The sequence below is a fragment of the Blennius ocellaris genome (assembly GCF_963422515.1).
Source record: "Blennius ocellaris genome assembly, chromosome: 13".
NCBI lineage: Eukaryota > Metazoa > Chordata > Actinopteri > Blenniiformes > Blenniidae > Blennius > Blennius ocellaris.
Window position 1 is genome coordinate 10,507,354 of NC_137662.1, and position 23,330 is coordinate 10,530,683.

Consider the following 23,330-nt stretch of genomic DNA (forward strand, 5'->3'; position numbering starts at 1 on the left):
TTAGGGAAATGTGTGTGTTTGGTTTAAAAACAAAAGCCACTGTGTTAGAGCTACCACTTGAGTCATGCGCAGGACAGTGACTCACTTCAGAGTGTTGTCACACCGTAGGGGCTGCTGGCCTGCACTCCAGAAAGTCAATGATAATGGACAAGAAGTAGTGCAGCTCAAAGCCACCTCCTCAAGGGAAAAATAATGCTGCTCATACTTTTTGACAGACGAAACAAAAAAAGATCCAGCATGCTATGGTAATTGGAAAACTGAACTCTGCATTTTATGCTTAGTTTGAGGTTGTTTCCTATTGAATCAACAGCTATTACTGCAATGTTTTGTAGGTATGTGTATTTTGCCCAAATGTTAAACTATTCCTGTAAGGAAGGAATTCACCCATTGTATAACCTTACATAGACTTTTCTACTGATACCATATTTAAGTCATAAGTTCCAGGTAGCAGTGATTGAATTCAATTTAACATCATTGTGTCCGGGTCAAGATAAATTATTCAACAGCTCTTCCTTGCACTGCAGATTTAATAGAAAACAATAACATATAAGAATGAACAAATATAGAACAGATTTTATATGTGAGCATTACCTTTGTCTGACATTCATGTCTGACATTATTAAAGGAAATTGGGGAAGAAATTAACTTGAGACAGCAAGAACATCTGCCCTACATAGGGGCTGCTTTTAATAGGTAGATGGCACAGTCTCCCAAAATAGAGTTAGTGGAAATCCCAGATTCTTTATGGCCATTTTTGAAATATTTGTTCTGCTGATAGGCTGGCCATTTGCACAACTTACTCTTAGTAAGGTATTGGTATTTTGTGTGGATAGTGGAGAATGTCATCTTGCATTATCGCTGTTTGAATAAAATTGCTAATAGTGATATGGGCTCTTAATAGTCGCAGGTGTCAGAGAGATTTATCATGTGATCTTATGGCCTTTAATTTCTCATCTAATGAAACCACAAGAATGAACGGGGAGTGGAAAGATTAACCAGTGGTGCACTGCCTGTTATGCTGCCAGGGAATTGGCTGCTTATTAGTTGAATTACAGTCATTAGCATGCACCCATCCTTCCAGCTGACAGAGAAAAGGCTCCTATAATATAAAGTGTCAGCATTGTCCCTCTCGGATGTTGTGATTTTGTTACATGCATAAGCACGACCAGTTTATTGTCCTCTCTGAAGCAGGTTAAGTGCTGTGTGTCCAAATACAGCAATGCAGTGCTCATTTTAAAGAAGCTCCTCCCAAGCAATCCTTCAAATCTGATAGAAGTTGTTGTTCATGCCTTTGGTATGAGAACCTGTCTGCAGATACAAACTTTAATGCGAGACTAAAAATGACAGATTATTTTATTGCTTTTTTTTTTCCTTGTAAGAAACTACATTTATACGAATAGAGTCCAGGCTAAGTGGAGCTTCAAGCTCTTCCAACTGGCACTTCTCCTCATAGACCTCAAACCAAGTGCCCAGTGAAAGCCACTTTTGAATTTGGGCATCGGTGTTATTTTTACTCTCTATGTTTTAATCATTAGTGTTGCACTTTCCATGCAAATGTTTGATATGTCAAGCACCTCTTAATTTGCTGTTTAACCCAACTGGACTTTGACCGTCCCTGTAATGTGTTTGTGTGGGGAAGCTAATATCGAACAGGATCACTGCAGCGCATGTGCCTCCATTTGTTTGTTTGGGGACATCATTTTCTTTATCTTCTATTTTTTTTCTCCTCTGCTCTAGAGATGTTGACCCTTTTTTTTTTTTTTTTTTTTTTTGAGCATGTGTCTCAGTCTGTTAAATGGTTTCTTTTTGCAGTGAAGAGAAAGCATGTAGTGCGAGTTTGTCGCAGAGAGACGGCCTTCACAAAATCCTCTTGATCAGTTCAGCAGAGAAAATATCCCTGAAAGCAAGGTTGCAGGCTGCTCTGTAATAGCTGGCTGTAAGAAGAGAGCAAAGCATATGTGGATGTATTTGAGATCACATTGTAGATTGCAGCGAAGCGGCTGTGTACAGATGAACTGGTAAAAACATTAGACTGTCTATCAGATTCTGGGTGATAGAAATCACAAAAGACACATTATTCTAAGAAATAATAGATATTTCGTCTGTATCAGACGTTTTGATCTAAGTACTAAAATCAGATTTCTCTAACAGAAACAGTTTATCAGCTGCGTGAATGGTCTTTTCCCTCTTATATTTGGCATTCTTGATAATAAATTAGATGGTATTAACAGATAATAGCTAAGGTGGAGGTTTGGGTTTAGTGCAGCAGATAAGTGTGAAAATGTTTAAAATGATGATACAAGCATTAACATGAAACTCCCAGCTTATGTGATATAATTTAAAAGTTCCACTGCGAACCTGAAACCATGAACTGGCTGCCAAATTCACAATTTCTGCCAAGTGTATAATATCTGGCCACAGGAAATTGTCTTTTAAATTTGAGTCCTGCGTTTTGAGGCTATGGGGAGGTCAAGTTCATCATTCTTAAACGTCTTGTTGCTGTGATGATGGGAATCTACAAAAACAGGCACATGCCTGAATAAATGAATGTAGCCTGACAGAACTGAGTACAAAAAAATTGAACTGGCAAATGAGAAAACATGTAAAATAATATCAGAACCTCAAAATGTCAGCACCTATTTTGCAGTGATCTTGAAAATGTTCCTTTGATCTTGGTATTTTAAGTCCCCTATCTAAACGGTATGTTTATGTGGAAACATTTATGCATGTATCACGATTGGAACGGGTCTCTCAAAATATGCAGTCATCAATTTTATAAGCAGCATCTCATGAAAAGTATGACTATGAGACGACGGCAAACTTTAAACAATGTGGCCTTTTTTTTTTTTTCATACCAGTGAAGCGGATCTTCTTGCACTGTTTTCATTTCTAACATCACAAAGAATTAAAGCCGGTCACAGCTCAGTAACTAATAAAGCTGTTTTTGTTTCAGCTGTTTCGAAACAGTCAACAAGAAAGGCCTTCTCGGGTTCATAAATCACCACTGATGCCCACAGCGACACAGCTCAACTCTGAAGTATAATTCAGGCTTAAGTGCAATTTGTTCCACAAGTTCAAGAGAGTAATCTACCACCTACCGAGGCCGTTATTGCAGTGCCAGAAACCCACCTCTCTCACTATGTAAATCAATCCACCTGTCAGGATATTGAAAGCCGAGGAACTCTGTGAATGTATGCAGCGGCCATGACATTTTCAGATAATGGCGCTGCAGGACTTTCACTTCTCAGAGCAGTAGATGTCTGTGTGATGGTGCATGATGATTCTGGGGAGATTTTGGAAGGCTTGTTTTGTATTTCTGCTGCATCAGGACACTGCAGTGCAGACAGATGCCACAGGACTATTATATCTTGTGTTAGGACACCGCTGTATCCCCCAGGTGCATCTCGGAGCTCTCCAGGGGAAACACTGTCCTCGTTCCACTCTCCCCTCATTAAGTTTCTTCCCTTTTTTTTTTTTTTTAAGAAATAGAGGGACTATATTTTTTAACACCCTCCTGCTTTTGCGAGATAAAGAAAAAGGAAGACTGATTAAAAAGAGATGCAGGAGGGCAAAACAAGCCCATGCCTTGCTTAGTTTTTTGGCAAGATCTCTTGAATAGCAGGCTGCTCCGCCTTATCACAAGATGATGCCTCGAGAAAAAGACACATCAAAGGCGGCCACACAATAAGCTTCACCTCAGGAGGGGCTCTAATCTGTACTTGTGTTATGTGTCCTGAAGCTTTTGCACTTTTTAAGCAGAGACAGATTCACACCAAAGGTCCATCCGTGATTGTCCTCACCATTGGCCAGTCTGTTGAAGGGAGCAGGAGGTTAAGTGAGTCCATATAACAAAGGATGAAAAACAGGTACATTGCACATCATTGCCATTTCCACTGGGCTTGATGGTGTAATAGCTTTTTCTTTTCCCCCCACTGTTGGAGCTTTCGAGCGAGAGCAGTCTGCTCTGATAGAGGGAAATCGCCATGACAACGGTGTAGGGGGCACGCGAGGAACTGATAACCTGTGACAGAGGAAAAAGACAATTCCAATTTGTTCCGCTATATGAAGCATCGCTTGATTTTTACATTCGGGGAAACCTTTTGGTCTCACTGCAGCCAACACATTGACCCCAGGTCAAGATAAAGGTGATTATCATGCAACAGGTGCTGAAAATGGGGGGCAATTTCTTCTGTATATGTCTTTCCCCTTTGACTCTCTTTCCTGGCCGGGATCAGCCATAAAAGATTCATGTCGGTGGGGAGAGCTCTCTCTCCCTCTCTCTCGCTCTCTCTCTTTCTCTCTCTCTCTCTCACAAGGCAAGAAGAATCACTGCGGATGTTTTAGTTCCTCTTGTCTCTTCAGGAGACAACTTCATGCGAGACCTGTCACTTCTCGATTGTATTATTGCTTGAGATGAAAAGCCGTGAGATTTGGCTGGGTGTTTTTTGAACATGAATGCCTCTCGTTTTTTAAACAACACAGTATATTTGCAGTGAAACACCTCTGCTGAACAGAGACTGACTATAGAGTGTTTTGAACGGGGAGCTGATGCCATTCAGCCCTTCTTACTATTTCACTTACCTGGCAAATTAAAGTAATACTCAAGGAGGAGGTGTTTTCTTTTTTTAATAAAGGCTTAAGAATGATTTTGCTGTAAACCAAATGTATCTGCATTTCTCTTCCTTGTTGCTCCACAGCTGCTCTTAAGTAGCGGCTAATAGCTCGGCTTGATTTATGTGGAGCTCAGAGTGTCTTGAGAGTTCACAGCCTGGCTTCACAAAAGGGGATTTCAGCTCTCCCCTCGTTGGGTTACGACGGCCTCCACATTTGCTGTGACATGATGGAAAGTGGGCGCTCGCATGCTTTGAGTGCATAATGTACCGTGCGCATGAGTGTGGTGTGTGTGATGCACATCAGTGACAGGAAATGATACTTACCCATGAGTGTCTGTGTATGCTCCTCGTTCCAGCTAAGCTTTCAGCATAAGGTGGGGGTGCTTTACTGCAAGGCGGGCCAGAGCACGGAGGAGGAGATGTACAACAATGAGAGCGCTGGGCCAGCACTGGAGGAGTTCCTGGACCTGCTTGGCCAGAGGGTGCGCCTCAAAGGCTTCACCAAATACCGAGCTCAGCTGGATAACAAGAGTGAGCCATTAACGCACAACCAACACACAATGCAAGCCCACACGCTTCTTACTCACACTGGAGATGTGCTAATATTGTCTGTGATGCCTTTAAGCATCTTTAATCTTTGTTTTCTGTTTACTCGTATCACACTTGTGTAATTATGTCTTGACCGCCCTTTCTTCTCTTACAGCTGACTCCACAGGCACGCACTCTCTTTACACAACCTATAAGGACTACGAGCTTATGTTCCATGTATCCACTATGCTCCCCTACACGCCCAACAACCGACAGCAGGTCAGTAAACTCCATGCTCCATTCCCGGACGCAGACCACCATGTTTGCTCTTCTGTGTGGCGAGTCTACGTCTAATGGATGTAATAAGTCCCTGAGCAGCTTCCTTTTAGGATATCTCCACTCCCGAATCCTGCCAATCTTCCCTAGAGACTAATTTTGCCACGGTAATGGCCTATCAGTTGAAAGCACGAGCATTGCCATGGTGACAGAACCCCATAGTAGGGTTTTAATCAATGTGTCCCCAGGGGCTGGACCTGGCGTGGTGTTAGATGGGCCTCCGTGCCGCTTTGCGCTAACAAGTGGAATTAAGTAGATGTAGTGGTGGACTAGTGAGTGATGGCCCGATAAAGCTGAGATTACAGAGGTTTACAGAGTCTCTGCACTACTCATATGGAAGTACTTTTTAAACCTGTAATAAAACCTATGGGTGCAGCCCTGTAGAGACATGAACAGTGAATGTACTGAAGGACTCGGTGAGTGACGGAATGGAATAGGACAGGATCTACAGTGAAGCGAAGCCGAGAGCTAATCTATCAAGAGTCTCTTAAAGTGTGTGATTGGCAGGATTAGAGGTAGAAGTAGTAAAAGGAATTTTTTTTTTCCTTTTCTCCTTTTCCAATTGTATTTCATGAAGTGGGATAGTTTAATTTAATCTCTTGTGGTAATCTTTAGGCAGGCCGGAGCAGAGCTTGGCCCACTCTTCTTTTTTTCTTCTTTCAATTCACCTTTGTCCTCTCTAATACTTCTTGTTTCCAACTCTTGCTAACCCTCACTGACAGCCTCATACCATACAGAGGTCTGCTCAGTCCAACTATACATGCTGGATTTGGTGTGAAATATCTATTTCAATGAAAAATACAGAATTGGACCATGCAATTATATTTTTCCTTTTTAAAAAGAGTTTATACGTAGTGTGATGATTTTTGTCAAGAACGTTGTGCATGCTAATCAAGTAGAGTGGTGGAGTGGTGCAACTTCAGATGCCACAGTTCTCTAATGCCTCTCGCACTGTTATACACTACAGAGGCCTTCAGACAAACCTGCACACACTGATTCTGTTCTTAATCTTTACACTGCATTCTTTTATTCTTATTATATTTAATCAGATTTTCCCCTTTTTCATTCTAGTTATTACGGAAGAGACACATCGGGAATGATATCGTCACCATAGTGTTCCAGGAGCCCGGGGCCCTTCCTTTCACTCCAAAAAGCATCCGCTCTCATTTTCAACATGTGTTTGTCATCGTCAAAGTCCACAACCCGTGCACCGATAACGTCTGCTACAGGTAAATGAAATCAGCACGGATGGGGGGTGTTGCAAAACTGTTTGCTCTGGTTGATTAGAAAAAGCAAGCAAAGGGTAATAAAATACATGTACATGTAGGTAGTGTTGAGTCTCCAGAAATGAACACACTTCACGGAGGGCAAGATGAAATCCAGCATGATTTAGATATTAGGAGAATGTGCTGATCTTTGGATTTGATTTGCATAAATGTCTTTATGCCAAATGGCTCTTCACGAACATTTAAGAGCTCCTAAGTTGAAAGAAGAGTAATAATAGGTTGCCAGGAGCTTTCTGCGGTTTCCATCATGACTCCATAGTAATGTGTGGGAATTGAAAGGCTCTTTTGATCTCTACAGTGATGATACAGTTATTATCTTCAGAGATACCTTGAAATTATGCTTCAAATGATTCTGAAGTCGAATTGTTGTTTTTTTTGCTAATATTACAGTTGAACAGATCAAGATAAATCTCAAGAGGAATAATTTCCCTGAGCAGCATAACATTTAAGCACTTCACCAATGCTCGTCATAAATATGGTTCAATAGTTTTAGGTTGTTTTTTTTGTTTTGCTTTGTTTTACTGTTACTGATACATTTGAACTATCGACATTGTGTTTTGCAGCGTGGCGGTGTCCAGATCGAAAGATGTACCTCCATTTGGCCCCCCTATTCCCAAGTCTGTAACTTTCCCAAAGTCTGCAGTTTTCAGGGACTTCCTGCTCGCTAAGGTCATCAACGGAGAAAACGCTGCACACAAGTCGGAGAAGTTCCGAGCCATGGCGACTCGCACGCGGCAGGAGTACTTGAAGGACTTAGCTGAGAACTTTGTTAGTACTGCCACTATAGACTCGGCTGTCAAATTCAGCTTCATCACCCTCGGGGCAAAGAAGAAGGAAAAAGTGAAGCCCAGGAAGGATGCGCATCTATTCAGCGTGGGAGCCATCACCTGGAGCGTCCGGGCCCGGGACTTTGGGCAGTCGGCGGACGTGGACTGCTTACTGGGAATATCCAATGAGTTCATCGTGCTCATAGAGGAAGAATCAAAAAACGTGGTCTTCAATTGCTCGTGTCGTGATGTCATTGGTTGGACCTCAGGGATCATGAGCATTAAGATCTTCTATGAGCGTGGGGAATGCATAATGCTGTCAGCCCACGATAACTGTGGAGAGGACATCCGAGAGATGGTGCAAAGACTGGAGGTAAGACCCTCAAACACAGTGAATATCAGTGATAGTAAACTGGAGAAGGTGAAGCCAGGGTTACCACACACACACACACACACACACAGGCAATAACGAGATACTGATCACAAGAAAGCGTTTTATCGAAAACAAAGAATCCTCTTCAAATGGTCCAGCCATGGTCTGCTGAGTGCACAACAAAACACAATCAAGGCTTCAATCAAGCTGCATTTGTCCTGACATGTTGCTTTGTTTGGTAACTGTTCTTGAAATAGCTTACAGTTTCCTTAAGTCCTGCCTAAAGGACTGGATGAAGGTCATATTAGATTTATGTTTTTGTAAATGCAACCAGTATTAGTATAGAATAAACATTCAGTGTTATTGACAATCTAAACACCGGAAAAACTAATTTGGGGGAAATGACAAATAACATTTTCAAGGTGGAGCTACACACATCAAACTAGATGAAGCAGCCTCATAGAGACAGAATGACATAGATTGTCTATTGAATTTAAGTCTCTTTTATTATTCAATCAAGAATATAATTTAATCCCCAAAATCCATGTCCTTCAGCTAAACATGCAGTCAAGGCTTCATTAGAGTAGCAGTGATCCTGATCTAATGCTATTATTGTGTCAGTGGTGGACGGGTGGTCAGTATGGGCACCCTCACTCACCTGTAGCTTAATACACAGCAAACTGTGCCAAACTGCATTCTCGAGTATTTCCAGAGCTGCATTGTTATTCCATTATATCAAAATTTTAAATGTGTTTGATTGGACCACATAGGCCAGTCTCACACTCTTTATGCATCACTGAGCCCATGTTGCTCATGCTCTTGGAACTGTTTCACTGTTTTAACTCCGTTGAATCACTTTTTGATACTGACCACCGCAGATTAGAAACACCTCACAAGTGAGCTGCAGTTTTGGAGTTGCTTGGTCTTCTTGCCTTTACAGAGTTGTCAGATTTTGACAGGAAAGTGTTCTCTTCTTACTATTTCATAATATCAAAGTTTAAAATTCTGGTTTTGAGACACACCCACTTCACTTGATTTTTTTTGTGTGATTTCCATAAAAACTCCCGTTATCAGTGCAAGTGCCAGGATTTAAAAGTGCCAATGATACAGAGTACAGTAATACATCTTTCCTGAGGAGTAACTCTCCTGAAACACGAAGTCTGTCATCAAAATGTCCCAGTAAATCCCTTATAACTCTGTTTCACTCAAGTGGTGCTTGGCATGCGAGTGTAAATCACAGCCTTCACGTTAAATGGTGTAGTGTAACATTTTACTTTGAGATAGCTGTGGTCTCTCTGTGGGGAAACTGTACATTCTGCAAAATATTGCTCCTACCTTTGTAGCTTTACGACTCACCACAAACCTTGTTATTTTATTTTCACCATTAGATCAGCAGAATTGTTGCTTGTTTAACCTATATCTATCCTGTCAGATCTTATGAGCCGCAACTGTACACTGAGCTTCCGCTGGTGTGTTTCACTCCTCTTTTTTTTCATGAACATAGCAAGAGTCTGACTTATTGAATGGCTTATTCTATGACACATGTTCTATCGACTTCTCGTCAGGACCACCTTGTTCTTTTTGGATTGTACACACAATGGACAGGAACATTACTTGAACGTGAAACCCTAAAGCGGACTTGTCAGAGTCTAAAGAGGATTACAGACCTCCTATTGATAGCTTTTTTTGGCTCATTGCACAGAATCAGCAAATGAGTAGAGTGAGCCATATAGGTCATAGTTTCAGAAGTGAATTAGGATAAACCATCAGCAAATATCGTGTGAAAAAAAAAAAAAAAACTGTTCATCAAGCTGAGGCCAATCTCTGCCACAGACTGTTGATTCAGGAGAGTGAAAGATTAGTCATAACGGGGTTTTGGGGCCATTCTTGTTTTGTTGAATCAGAGAATGTCTCGGTCCAGGTACAGAAGGGGGCAGTTTAAGCAGGACACCAACCCAGTTTTTAAAAGTAGAAGTGGAAAACACGTTTTTGGGTCTGAGGAACTCAAAAATAGCAGACACTTGGCCTCGTACTGCTTCGCTCCCATTGAGAGCTTCCCACTGAGTCCAAGCCCTCTCATCCCCATTTCGTAATTGTTCCTTGGCCATCTGTACAACGCTGATGTTACAGTGTGTGATTTTCAAGGCCAAGTGGGTCTAGGTGTCTTGGAAGTCACAAAATAATGGCCTGTCTGGTTCCCCGGCCTTGGAGCTGTGATCCAATTGCGTGTTCCCCTTTTTTGTTCTACATAACGCTGGGTTTTTTGTTTGTTTGTTTATTTGTTTGTTTTTCACAACACAAACTTTCATGCTTTGTACAGCATACGAGTAATTTGGGATTTTTGGGAAGCAGTACTTTAAAATTACATGATATATACATTGAGACACTATTTTTTTTTATGTGTGTATATATGTGTGTGTGTGTGTGTGTGTGTGTGTGTGTGTGTGTGTATATATATATATATATATATATATATATAATGGCATTTATATTTGCATATATTCACACAACATAAAATGTCTCATTTTAATGAAATGTATTCTGAGAACATATAAACGGTCATCTATCAATCAAATGAAACAAGAATGAACAGATTGTTTGCCAAACTGGTTTCTGAGATTAGATGCATTTAGTGTGCTGTGTTAAAATCAACAATGGGCTGAAAACGTGCGTGAACATGGACCCATTCATGAGACACATCACATTACTGAAGAGAAATGAGTCTTAAAGGGCTAGATCTAAAAAAAATAAAAACCCCAGTAAACTCTGGGCTTTGGTTTGATTCTTCTAACAACATAAAAAAAAAACTGTAAAAGAGGTGCAGCGGCTTCAGTGCAAATCACAATGTTGAAAAACAACACACTACCTCCTATGTTATATTTTATGTTATGGAAAGAATAAATGGAATGAATTACATTCTGAAAGTGCACATTTATCTGGTCAGAAATGGCTACATCTCAGCTAAATGCATGATTGAATAAAATATATTTACACAGACAAAAAGACAACATCCTTATAAAGGGAGTTTTGTAAACGCACAATACAGTTTCAGTTAATTGTAACTTGAACGGCAGGTTCTTCTACATTTAAACCACATTGTCTTTGTTTGGCTGCCTCATCAACAGTCATGACATCCTTAAGAAAAACTGTACTTCATTTCCTACTACACAAGAATGTGCTAATGCTTAGGATTACAGCAGGCATAGATATTTTCATTATCATCTTTTTAGTTGCGCTCAGAACGGCTAATATATTTCAGCAAATCCCAACCACCTCAAAATCCCCAGAACCTGATGACGTATTTACCATAGTTAATCTTTAAAGGACACAGATGTCATTTAGCGTCGTCTCTTCTCATCACGAGAAAGGACAGAGCAGGATATATTAGCATTTGTGATTAGCCAAAGGACATCACTTGCTTATTCACTTTGCTAATCTGTCCTCGCATTTACTGTCCACTTGTCCGCGCAATTTGTGAGCAGAATTTCACAGGCGAAGCTCAGAGTAAATATTGAAAATATTTTCTTTCAGCCTTGCTCACACCAACGATGACGGCACGGCAGCAGGGGGCTCGTATGGGTTTGAGCTGACCGTGCAGACTTTCTCCCTAAGGTGTCTGTGTTTTCCTAAATGTCCCGGAGGTTGGCTTGAATCATGTTTCATTGGGAGGATTTATAGGCTGCAGGACTTGGGATGTAATGCAAGCCAGAGTGAGCAGCTATAGCATACGTATTTGCCCAGTGTGAGAGCACGGCTAAAAGCTTTGTGATAACGAACATCCTGCCCTCCAGGGTGCTGCTGAGCCACACGCCTGCCTCTTACGAGACAAGTCCTTTTTATCCAGGTGCCATATATGCTTTTTGTTATGTTCACTGAACAAAGCTCCAACAAGCACCTCCATTTTGCATTGTGTAGGGTTTCTTTATGTTCTGGAGTGCCTCAGAAAGGCTCGGAATAAAAGAAACCGGCACTGTATAGATGAGCCACATAAGGTGGAAAGGAAGTAGAAGTGATGATAAGAATGCTTTTGAAGAGTATCTTATACCTTGCTTTACGTTATACAATCCAAGCTGCTAATGTCAATATTATTGTATTTTTCAATCCATTTATCTTTTGTATGATTAATTCAGATTAGGGTTATAGGACACTGATACTGACACTATACAAGGTTTATGAGTTGTTGCAGTCATGAAAGTCTTTCTAATGCTACACATGCCAATTAAACACTCTACCTAGTTAACTCTATCTATTACAATGGTTACCCATCTAGGACCCCTGAGGTCTAAATTTAATTTCCAAATGTGAAAGAAAACCAAAATAAGACACTGTCTGCAAAGCTCATGTGTCTTTTTTTAAGGAACTTAATTCTGTATCTGATTGTGATATGAGTGGGTCTGTCTTCCAGCATTTGGCTTCCCTGTAATATTTTTGGTATCAGATATCAGAACAAAGGCCCACAGCTATTCTCAGGAGGAAGTCTTGGCAGCTCTGATGAGAAAAAACATTGGGAATGTTTTTTTTCTATTTCATGAACAGCCCCTGTCTTTAGATTCAGGTAATGGTTCCCATTAGAGTCACAGGCCAAAGGAAATCAGTATACCTACATTACCTAATCTGGGCTTCTGTTTTCTAAAGTCCTGAGGAAAAAACGGGTTTTTCCATGTCTGTTGCACAGACGGTGCCATCAGCAGCAAAGCTGTGTCTGACTGTCAGACCTCTCTCAGCGGAACAGCGCCAGCAACACTGCTCCACAACCCGCTTTGAGCTTGATGATGTTGGTTTCCTTTGAGCTGTGTCGGGAGTTGTATGTCACCAGATTATTTGAGCCTATTATTTGGTTCTGCGTGGAAACACTTCAGTCAGCAGGACAAACGTGTTCCCACCAGCAGGCTTCGTGTCACTATTTTTTTATCAGAATAACTTAACACCCCACGGATCCTGTCTATGAGGTAATGATTGCCCTGTTAGATTGATCCATTGTGGATTTTAACCATTTGGAGGAAAAACTGTACATGTTAATTCTGTGGTTGTACTGAATAAATGGCCTTAATAAAAGCATTTAGAAAGTTATTATTTAGGCCTAATGGATTTCTGACTAAGGGCCATTTGATTTACGGTCCTGAACACCATGACCAATGTATTCCTCATACACATGCCATTTACCTTCAGACCTTACCCCGAGAACATTTGGACACAAGATTTCCAATTACTTTTGCCCTTGATGTTTTATGCAGAATGATTGTTTCATTATTGTCTCTGTAAAGTTTTCCTCTGAAACGAGAATAGAATTTGAGTGTTTATTTTATTGCAGATGGAGATGGAGATAATAACTGGAGGAGTACTTCCCCAGAACAATAAAGTCTGCCTCTTATTAAAACCACTCTGTTATTACACGATGGTGCACCAGGGCTGTCTTGGGTTCCACCCTCGCAGATTTCTGCTGGTGTGAGAATCTGGTGGAGTGTTGACAGTCCATAGTCTGTGTTAATGTGTCGCTGCAGCCAGCTGCCACTCTGAAGCAAATGGAGGTGGTCACCCACAGCTGAACCAAAACTAATCTGATGTGTGATTAAAGCTCATTGGATGCAGTTTGAGTGTTATTCCAGTTGTTGGCAGAAGAAACAGAGGAACTTATGTAGCCCTACTATGCGAAGTTAGTGGAGAAACTGCATGAGCTTGGTCGCTTCAGGTCATTAAGATGCACACAAATTGGCTGCAGTTTCATGTTTTCTTCTCGTCTACTTAATCAGGCAGTGGTGCGTCCTTTACTGGAATACTGCCGCTGAAGCAAAATGGTCACTTGAACTTCACTTGAACCCGAATTGCATTGAAGGTTTATTCCAAGCCACAACTGAGCCAAGTGAGCAGCTTCATTTGTATGCAAGCACATGACTCAAGATTGGACAAGAAACAACCTGAAGTTTGATTGAAACACACAACTTGACGGGTAGAAACTGCCCATCAATAATCCAAAAGTGGAGAGTCAGGTCTCTGTCTGTCTTCTTGCTGAGCAGAAGTGTTTGAAAAGCCTGAGCTGAACCATGTTTTTTATACTGGATTGGAATAAATATGTTTATTAGCTGCAGATGGATGCAAATTACATATTTGTGTACAAATGCCAGGATCCAAAGTGATTACCTCCAGCTAATAAACTCAGCTCTCCAAAGACGTCTATTTCTCATGACTCAATTAGTTCCTTATGCAGCAACCACAGAGCTACTGTTGTTTCTGCCCACGGAGACAGGTTTATATTTGAGTGCAGTGTGTGTTTTTGTACATGTGGGCAGCTCATTTAGCTCTGTGATGTATCCTCTTATTAGTTTCAATTTTGAAAGATTTTTTTTTTGAACTGGCCAAACAAATATCCTTGAGCTCTGCTGCCTAAGGACAGGACTTATTTGTCCGCTTCAGATGCTGTGATAAAATTTGCCTTGTATGGAATACCCATTGGCTTATTAAGAAATGTTAAGTCATTCCTCTCTCCCATGTGTTTCTGAAATCACATTTTGACACACTTTAACTTTGGGAAACCACCATTAATTCTGTCTTTGGATTGTGACATTGGGACACGGCTGATCTGCTTTCTTAATTAACCAATCCATTGTGATTCTGCTTCCAGATCACCACCAGAGGCTGCGAGACATCGGAGATGACTTTACGTCGGAACAGCCTTGGCCAGCTCGGCTTCCACGTCAACTTTGAGGGTATCGTGGCTGACGTGGAGCCCTTCGGCTTTGCGTGGAAAGCGGGGCTGAGGCAGGGCAGCCGGCTGGTGGAGATCTGCAAGGTGGCTGTAGCCACTCTCACACATGAACAGATGATCGACCTGCTGCGCACATCCATCACCGTCAAAGTAGTCATCATCCAGCCTCATGAAGACGGCACACCCCGAAGGTAAATGCTTACTTGTCCTTTGTTTTTCTCTGAAAACTCTTCTAACACCACCCTCGGACAAAAACGGCTGACAACACAAACAGACTTCAATTGTCTTGTGCCGTGGTTAATGTGACCGAAGCATGTGTCTTTAAAAATGCAAAAAAGTCATAACCAAAGAGACGTTTTGTCTTGACAATTTTCCATGCAGCTGGGCTAAATTAACTTGACATTTCCTCTCACATTTGGCATGATTAGCATGAAGAAATGCTTACATACAGCTTGTGTTCCAACAGGGTTTATGTTGTTCTCCACTGATTTCTCTGGAGAGGAGCCTCTCTTTGTTGTGAGTGAAAGCTCCAGCAGGGCTGCAGAGTCACAGACACGGACAGTCAGCGTTTCTCACTAATGATAATGAGAGGAGCCCTTTGATTAATGGCTCGATTTTCACTGCCATTGTTTGACAGCTCACGTTTTCAGATTGCTTTTTTTTTTTTTTTTTTTTCCAGGCCTCGTACATGGTTGTTCTCAATAATTAAAATGGGAGCGTTTGCCTTTTTTTTTAAGGACACACACCCACGGGGAGAGCCCGTTGCTCCCATAATGAATAGAGAGCAGCACATTTCAAACAATCTTTTGTGAAAGGTGGAGATGAAGGTCTCTGTAAAATGTTGGTTCTCAAAGCACATCTGCTTGTTTTGTCTGTGCGAGATGGGCAGTCCTGTGAAATCATATCCGTCTTCCTTTCACACTCATTGACATGGCGACATCTTTGTTTTGCCTCGGCTTCAGGCTGACAGATTTGTGTACCAGCAAATGTTGTTTCCACTTTGTCGCAAATAGCCACAGTACAATGGCTTTACAGGCTGCAAAATACTTAAAGATACTGAATTCATGGAAAGCATCCCCCATTATGTTTTTGACATAAATTACAATCAAAAGTTAACGAATGATAAAAAAAGTAATCAATCATGTTGAATAATGTGTATTTGTGCCCATTCATAAGCAAAATTATCAATAAATTATACATTCCTGATGGCTAAGTGATTTTTCCATGATAGAAAGTTTAGTCTAATATGCTTTTTTTGGTACATTATGCCAATCACACCATTACTAGATTTTCTGAATGAACGTACAGCACGCATAAGCACAGCTGTTGAATCTTATATACAAACACTGCATCGTAAGCTTGTGTTTCACTGTGCTTCAACTTTGTGTTTTGGTCTGGCAGCAGAGGAGTAACATATTTGCTCCCCCAGATGGTCGGCTAACGTGCCTCATCTGTGAATCCAACACAGCAGCCTCTCTGGCAGAACCGACTCCTAATCCTCTTACCACAATTGGTGATGATATATGATGATACAATCATTATCACAGTTCAGAGAAACAGAAAGTAGGCAAAACAAACGCCTTCCAGAACTGATTTGGACAAAATTGTGTCCATCTCCCTGGAGCTGTTGTTACAGGATGGAGGATTTGGTAGATGAGGCTTTTGACATCATGTCTTTGCTCGTGTAAGACCTCTGGCTTACATTGACTGACAGCCATGATGTCTCAGAAGAGACTCTGGAAAGCCAATAAGTCACTGCTTTAGTAAATGCATGTTGGAACCCATCATGAGAATTATAACATGTAGTGTATTCTTATTAAGTAGTGTCATGCAGGATGGAAAGAGCTTGACCCATATATTTCATTTACTAACAGATGCATCTGGTAGATAAGTAGGTTTCACTGGAGAAAACCAAACTACTCAGTATTTTTGAGTCTTTAAGGGGCGATATGTCTGTTTCACCAAAATACGTGCTCTCATGACTGTCTCATGAGAATAGTAAGACTTCATCTGGGGTCCTGTGAACTTCTCTCCCATGGCTCCAACAAATCAAGAGGTGAGAGGTCAGGTGAAGAATCTCAAGTGCCCTCAACTCTCTTCGCCGCTGCAAGTCAGTAAAGTGTTGCAGTCAACAATACGCACTCCACGCTCTCCACTATTATGTCAAAGGAAAGGAATTCAACGGGGGCCTTGATGGCCCCAGTCAGTCCCCTGTGGCCAGAGAGATGGGGGTGAGCCGAGCAACAATGGACAAGAGTCTCATGACCTGCAGACAATGTATGCTCCACACTGCCCCCATGACAGGGAAAAATGTTTTCATAAGCACATGCAGGGACTGGGAGGCGTGTGCTTATTCTGTACTCCCTTCAAATTGGCACAATATTGTTTAGACTTCTTAATTTAGTGATTCCTCCACATTCAGTGAGAACTGATGTTGTCATCCTGTTGTTACGATTATGTCAAGTAAAAATAAAATATATACCACTGTAGTGCATTGTCTTATAATGAACCTCCTCAAGCTGTTTGGACATTTTTCTTGCTCAGTTTGAAGCCATAGGAGATGCAACTCTGATATTAGCCGAACCTTGAACTGTATTTATTTACCCAGGGGGCAGGATGTGGTTTTAACTCGGTGCAATACCAGAGGCTTTCCCATCATCACTCCTAAAAGCTTTAAACAAGTTCAACATGTTAGCCTTGGATCAAACTAACGAGGAAAACATGAAAAAGATTACCTCCTTGAAACAGGAATGTGATGTGATGTACAGAACATGGCAATGATTGTATGTTTTGGTATGTAGTCATCAGAGATGTAAGAATAAACAAAAGGATCAGTGTGGCATGGACACATACGAATGATTAGAACAAGACACAGAAACAAAATCAGAAAGGAGTTTTTTCAGGGAATGTGCCTGTGGACTACATGCCTTTTGTGCTTTGTTTTGTTTTTGGGGTTTTTGTACCATATTGTTAATTTTATGTTTGGATCACAGAGTTGATGTTTAAAAGCATATGTAGCCTGAATTTTAAGTGGGTCCAACCTTCACCAGAACCCTGCTGATAAAGATTATTGCCTTGGACATTCAGATGGCCACTTGTGACCTTTCCTTTGAAGTGTCATCGGACTTGTCATTGGGGATTTTCATCTGGGCAGCAGTAAAGCCGGATTTCTCACATCCCATGCCAACACCATCAAAAAGGGAACGGCTCTAAACCAAAACCTGGACAACGTACATCACAAATTGCCCTGCTTAATCCTCTCTCATTCTTCACTGGAGCTGTTTTTTTTTATCCTTTTCTTTAGATGAGTTTGCAAAGAAATGATTGGAAACCCTCTTTTTTTATTTTTTGCAACTCCATTCAATTCTCAGCTCACCTCCTTTAATGAACCCTTTGACAGTGGCCTGCAATGAGCTTGTGGAGGTCATAACCTTTGTGACTCTTGGCTGTGACAGAGACTCTGACTGTGGGAATGGATTAGCATGTCTCTCACCGGCTGGGCCTGTCATTGGACTGACAGGTCTCTGACTGAGGTCTAAGGTCCTGTTGTCACACTGATCTATTGTGATTCTTTAAGAGCTGATGGCGAAAGGAGCGGATGTTCACCTCCAATAAACCGGCTAACTTTGCTCAACTCTCAAAACTCCCTTTTTTTTGTATAAACTGTGGGTTAGTTGTATAAGTGGTGGCTCTCTAGGTTGTGGCTATTTTGTTTTAAAATAATTTCCTCCCATAAATAAACTAGTGCTGCCTTTTTTGGTCACCCGTTCAGTTGTAGTGATTTGTCTTTACTTTACACTTATGTGTAGCATAATATACTGTATAGCCTCTCGCTTTAAGCTGGAAGCAGTTCCTGGTGGAATCAAGAGGAAACAGACAGCATTATTTCTCACCAAGCTCTCACGCCTTTGTCTCCTCATGACTGCCTGGGTTTGTCTGACAGCCTCTCCTTCACCACTCGCCTGCAGCTCAGGTTTAACTCTTGCCCAAACACTCGCTTCCTGCTTTTTCTTCAAGATTTATATACAGTGAGTCCGAGTCCCTCCAATCACAAACAAAAAGCACATTCCACATACAGCAGGTCTTTATGATGGAGTTTCCCAGCGCTCTCTCGTGTAAGCGGTGCTGACGGACAATATTAAGTTCATAAGAGATATTCACCTTGTCACTTCTTGGCCATTTGGTCCAAAACCACAGCAAGAGATGGCTGAGACCTTTGGTGTTGACAAGCTGTTCGCTGGGCTTAGCCCATCCAGTGAGTAATGATGTGTGGCAACCTAGCATAGCCACACACACGCACACACACACACACACACACACACACACACACACACACACACACCCACACCCACACCCACACACACACACACACACACACACACACACACACACACACACACACACACACACACACACACACACACACACACACACAGTTAATCAAGGTAATGAGTGACTTAGCAGCCCCATTTAAAGACAATTGACCAGCAGCCTGGAGGATTTAACACCCTTGTTTGCATCCTGAACAAAAAGTGATTGAGAGACAGGAGACTTCATAATGAAAGTGATGGGATAACGCATCTATCTTTTACATTGCTAGCCTCTTGGTTTTTGTGCCCCTGCTGCATCGACACTTGACAGGACTGAATCTTTCACTTATGGACAGCTCCAGTCCCCCGTTGCTGTAATCCCACTCATTACTCTCACTGTCCCACATGTCAGGAACCAGTGATGCATGCAACATACATGCAGTAACTGGTGTTATTATTAAATAATGTAAACTTTAAGACGTGAAGGATGTAGCTCGTCCTCATGAATGAGGCCAGCTTTGTGTTGACATTGACCAGATGTGAGAGAAGTGATGGAGGAGGAGCACGGGGAAGCAAAGAATGATCTTCTCGTTGCTTCTTCTGACACCCACAGCTTTACTGGGAGGCCAGCTGTAAACAACCCAGCCTCCCATGGCCCAGTTAGATGAAAGGGTCTCTCAGAGAGGGATTACTTGCCCTCTTCAACCGCAGCTTTTACAATCAGCCAGCACAACCTCCGCAAGCCTTGCTGTGTGTATACATGTATGACCACAGCAAAGTATACAGAACCCTCCACTCTCCAGTGGATCCCGGAAAAATGGACTTTGGAGGGGGAGGGCAGTGTAATCATTAGGGTCACGGTTGAGATGCTTTTGGAGAGCTAGCAGAGTGCGCTGGCTGTTTAACCCTGACCCACCAACCAATAATAATCACCCCCCTCCCCCATCCATTGAAATATACTCCCCAGGCCTGTGCTCGGCCCTAAAGATTAATGTTACATAAAATGACATCACGGCCGTTGTCCACCCGGGCATCTTCTGTGTTGTTCGCAGTAATGGGATGGAGATGGTGGATAAAAAGCCTCCTGTCTGGCGTGACTTAGGGAAAACTCGCATCTGGCTCAGAGGCCAGTTGAGATTTTCGTCTGGATTAAAATCCTTAAAGTGTTTTCCACTATTCCCGAGTATCTCCGCTGTGCTGATAAGCCCTCACTCTGCACATGCCAACGTGTGTGTCCCTGTGTATGTGCTTATTGTTGGCAGTGTGTACATGCTAATGGGAACACTATATTTGGATGTCTGCCACAGGCTGAGTATCTCTGACCCCATTTATGTGTTTTTGTGTTGTCATGGCAATTCAAAATGTGAAAGCTTCACCTGTCTCTAATTTCAGCAAAGGTCACGAGAGTAAACATCTTGTGGAAAAACAACACAAAATTGTTGTTAAGTTGTTCCTCCTTTGTTTCTGGAGTCACTAAAATGACAGACTGTTACATGACTAATGACTGCACTATAGCGCTTTGTGGATTTCTTAGGCAACAGTGTAATCATAGAAAGTAATGAATGTAATTCAAGCAATTAAACTTCTCCCTGTTATTTTTTCATAAATTAGCCTTTATGTTATTCTGAAGTACGTTGTGTAATAATCCCATTAAAGGAGAATGCCCCGGTCTAAGATTAATCGACTGTGTTGCATGGTGTAATTATGGATACTTTTCACAAAAACATTGGGCACATAATAGCAGATGACACGTGGTTTTAGGAACTACTCCCAGATATAACCGTTTATCCTTTATTTCCTTCCTTATTGTCTCCTATCAGGGGCTGCTCTGAGCTCTACCGCATACCAATGGTGGAGTACAAGGTGGACAGCGAAGGCACACCCTGTGAGTACAAGACACCCTTCAGGAGAAACACCACATGGCATCGAGTGCCCACAGCTGCCGGCACTCCCTTATCGCGCGGATCGCCCACTCAGGGCCCGGATCGCCTGCAGTGCCAGCAGATCCTCCAGCAACACCAGGCAGCTATTCCCAGAAGCACCTCCTTTGATCGGAAGCTGCCAGATGGGTCCAGGTAAGCTGTCTCACCCTTTCCACTGTTCCTGTTTCTTGATTAAAAATGGCCAGGCTGCCGTGTGCCAGTCGAGGTCAAAAGGCAACAATGTGTTAACACCGCTTTATTAAAGGGCAGATCAATGTAATGCTGTGACCATTTGAAAATCTCAATAAAATAAAACTAGATCACTCTTCTTGGTACAAAATTAAGTTCAACACTTATTTCTTTTGGGTTAAAAAGGTTTTTGAGCTTCTTTTTTTTAATTTTTTTTTAAATTTTTCTATTTTTTTGGGTCCTGGTGTAAGACTTTTGATGAAAAAAAATCTAATCCTGTGAGATGAAACCTTTGAACTCTGCCTTTGTCATTGAACAAAAAAGAGCGACAGTAACACTGTGAGAGCTGTTTTTGTGCTCAGATATTTGCATGCACATAAATGGAGCATTTTAGTGAAATGAATTCACGGCTTGGCTTTCATCTCACTTCAGATGATAAAGCCACTCTCAGACTTTGTTCCTGTCCCGGGCTGTGTCTCTTTTGGACATCTCCATTGAGCCATGTAAAGCAGTGATTTGTTCATTCTAATGAAACCCCTACAGTCATGATAACCTTTCCAGTGTGCCACACCAACTACCCCCCCCCCCCCACCTCCTGTGGCATAGCCTGTACTGACTACACTGGGATAATGGCTGCCCTCTCTGCCTAATCAGAGTCCCTGGCAGTAGGAACCCTCCTTACTCTGTCCTCCTCCTAATGCCGCTCCCCCCTCTCTCTCTTCCTGGGCTTTGCCGAGGAGGAGGTGATAGGGACACTGACACAGCTCGGCTCATCTCATCCAATTACTGGAGAAACAAAGAGAGAGCTCTTCCCTCGACCACGATATGTAGCACCCCAGAGGGAGCAAGAGAGGAGGACGGGGATGAAGGAATCATAGATTTAAGAGGCAGAGAGGGAGACAGAAGGAGAGTATTATACACTCACACATCCTACAGGAATAAATCAGCATAAATTATTTGGTCATTTGTTTGAGTAGCTCGACTAATTTACAAAAATAGGTAATTAGATCATTTATTTCCACACATTGAATTTGCTGTGACACTTAAACAGTGTGAGAGTAAAGAACCTGAACCATGAAAAGAACGGGGGGGAAAAATACACTTAAATCTCTAAAGATTGTAGTAGTATTAATGGTGTCTTCAAATATCCACTATAAATTCAAATTAACAAGAGCCTGACAGGTGTTGTCATGAAGTACTTCATCTTCCCTTTTTTTTTTTTTAATATGGAGGTTTACAGGGTACATAAAGCACCTAAGGCTCCATCTCATCCACACATGTAGCTGAATCCACATTTCAAACCATGAATGTGATACTTTTCATGAAGTCAAATGAGACGGACCCCCTAATCTCTCTACCTACAACATGCAGTTGGAGCTGAGAAAAAGTGCTTTTGGTATGTCCTCAGAACTTTATATGTTGAGAGAAGAAGAAAAGCATCTGCTGCTGTTTCACATTAAAGTGGCTGCACTCTGCTGAGGAGACTTATCCTTCAGCCAAGGAGGAAGTGTAGGGATGTGGCCAGTACGTTTGAGGATGTGTGCTACGATTGAGTTACTGACAACTTAGTTTCCCTTAGAGATCAAGAAAAAGAAAGCCGGTGACAGACGCAAAATTTCTCGCCTCCTCAGTGAAAGTTCCTGCTTTAAGTTCTGAACTTGCCACCCTGTATGAGATTATTTATATTTGATTTGTCCGCACATTGTCACAATCTCTGCATGCTTTTGCATGTGACTTATTGTACTTGGAATTAAACGTCGAATAATCAATACTTTTATCAGCTGGGAAATCAACTTAGATTCAATCCGAATTCATTAGCGAAACAAACATGTAAGCAAAAAAGACTAAGCAGATATGCAATGTATGAATTATCCAACCAGACAGGGCGAAGGACTTAATGTGAAAGCCATACTGCCTGTGTTATTGCAGTCTTATTTCCTACCGGTCATCTAAACCTACTCTGGTGTGCTGGACAAAGGAAAAGCCTCCAGGCAGCAGACGTCACTTGCATGAAGTGTTTATTTTTCACTCCAGACTGTCGTCCACCAGTTTTTCCTGGCCAGACAAAAGTAAGCAAAGAAATCTCGTTTCTCAAGATATAAAGTCAGGGCAGGGAAGAGATTTTGGAGAGTCTGAGCTAAGATGATGGTCAAATTAGGTAAATCTACAGAGTTTATTTAAAAGCCACATGTGCAAAAACAATTTCAAGAGCAGAAATCTCAAGCTTCCTCTCACATATTGGAGCTCCTTGAACCTCGACACACACACAAGACTTCACCATCTGGATAACTGACTGCATCTTA

General features: G+C 41.8%; 1 protein-coding gene across 1 annotated transcript in view; it reads left to right on the forward strand.

The window, feature by feature from the left end:
- The window catches only part of LOC308138853 (signal-induced proliferation-associated 1-like protein 2), an 88,226-nt gene that overhangs the window by 39,980 nt on the left and 24,916 nt on the right, over window positions 1-23,330 (forward strand). The window contains exons 5-10 of the mRNA XM_080508128.1: window positions 4,970-5,144; window positions 5,317-5,420; window positions 6,549-6,706; window positions 7,327-7,903; window positions 14,523-14,797; window positions 20,737-20,991. Coding sequence (XP_080364254.1) covers window positions 4,970-5,144; window positions 5,317-5,420; window positions 6,549-6,706; window positions 7,327-7,903; window positions 14,523-14,797; window positions 20,737-20,991 — 1,544 coding nt within the window. The remainder of the gene's footprint in view (window positions 1-4,969; window positions 5,145-5,316; window positions 5,421-6,548; window positions 6,707-7,326; window positions 7,904-14,522; window positions 14,798-20,736; window positions 20,992-23,330) is intronic.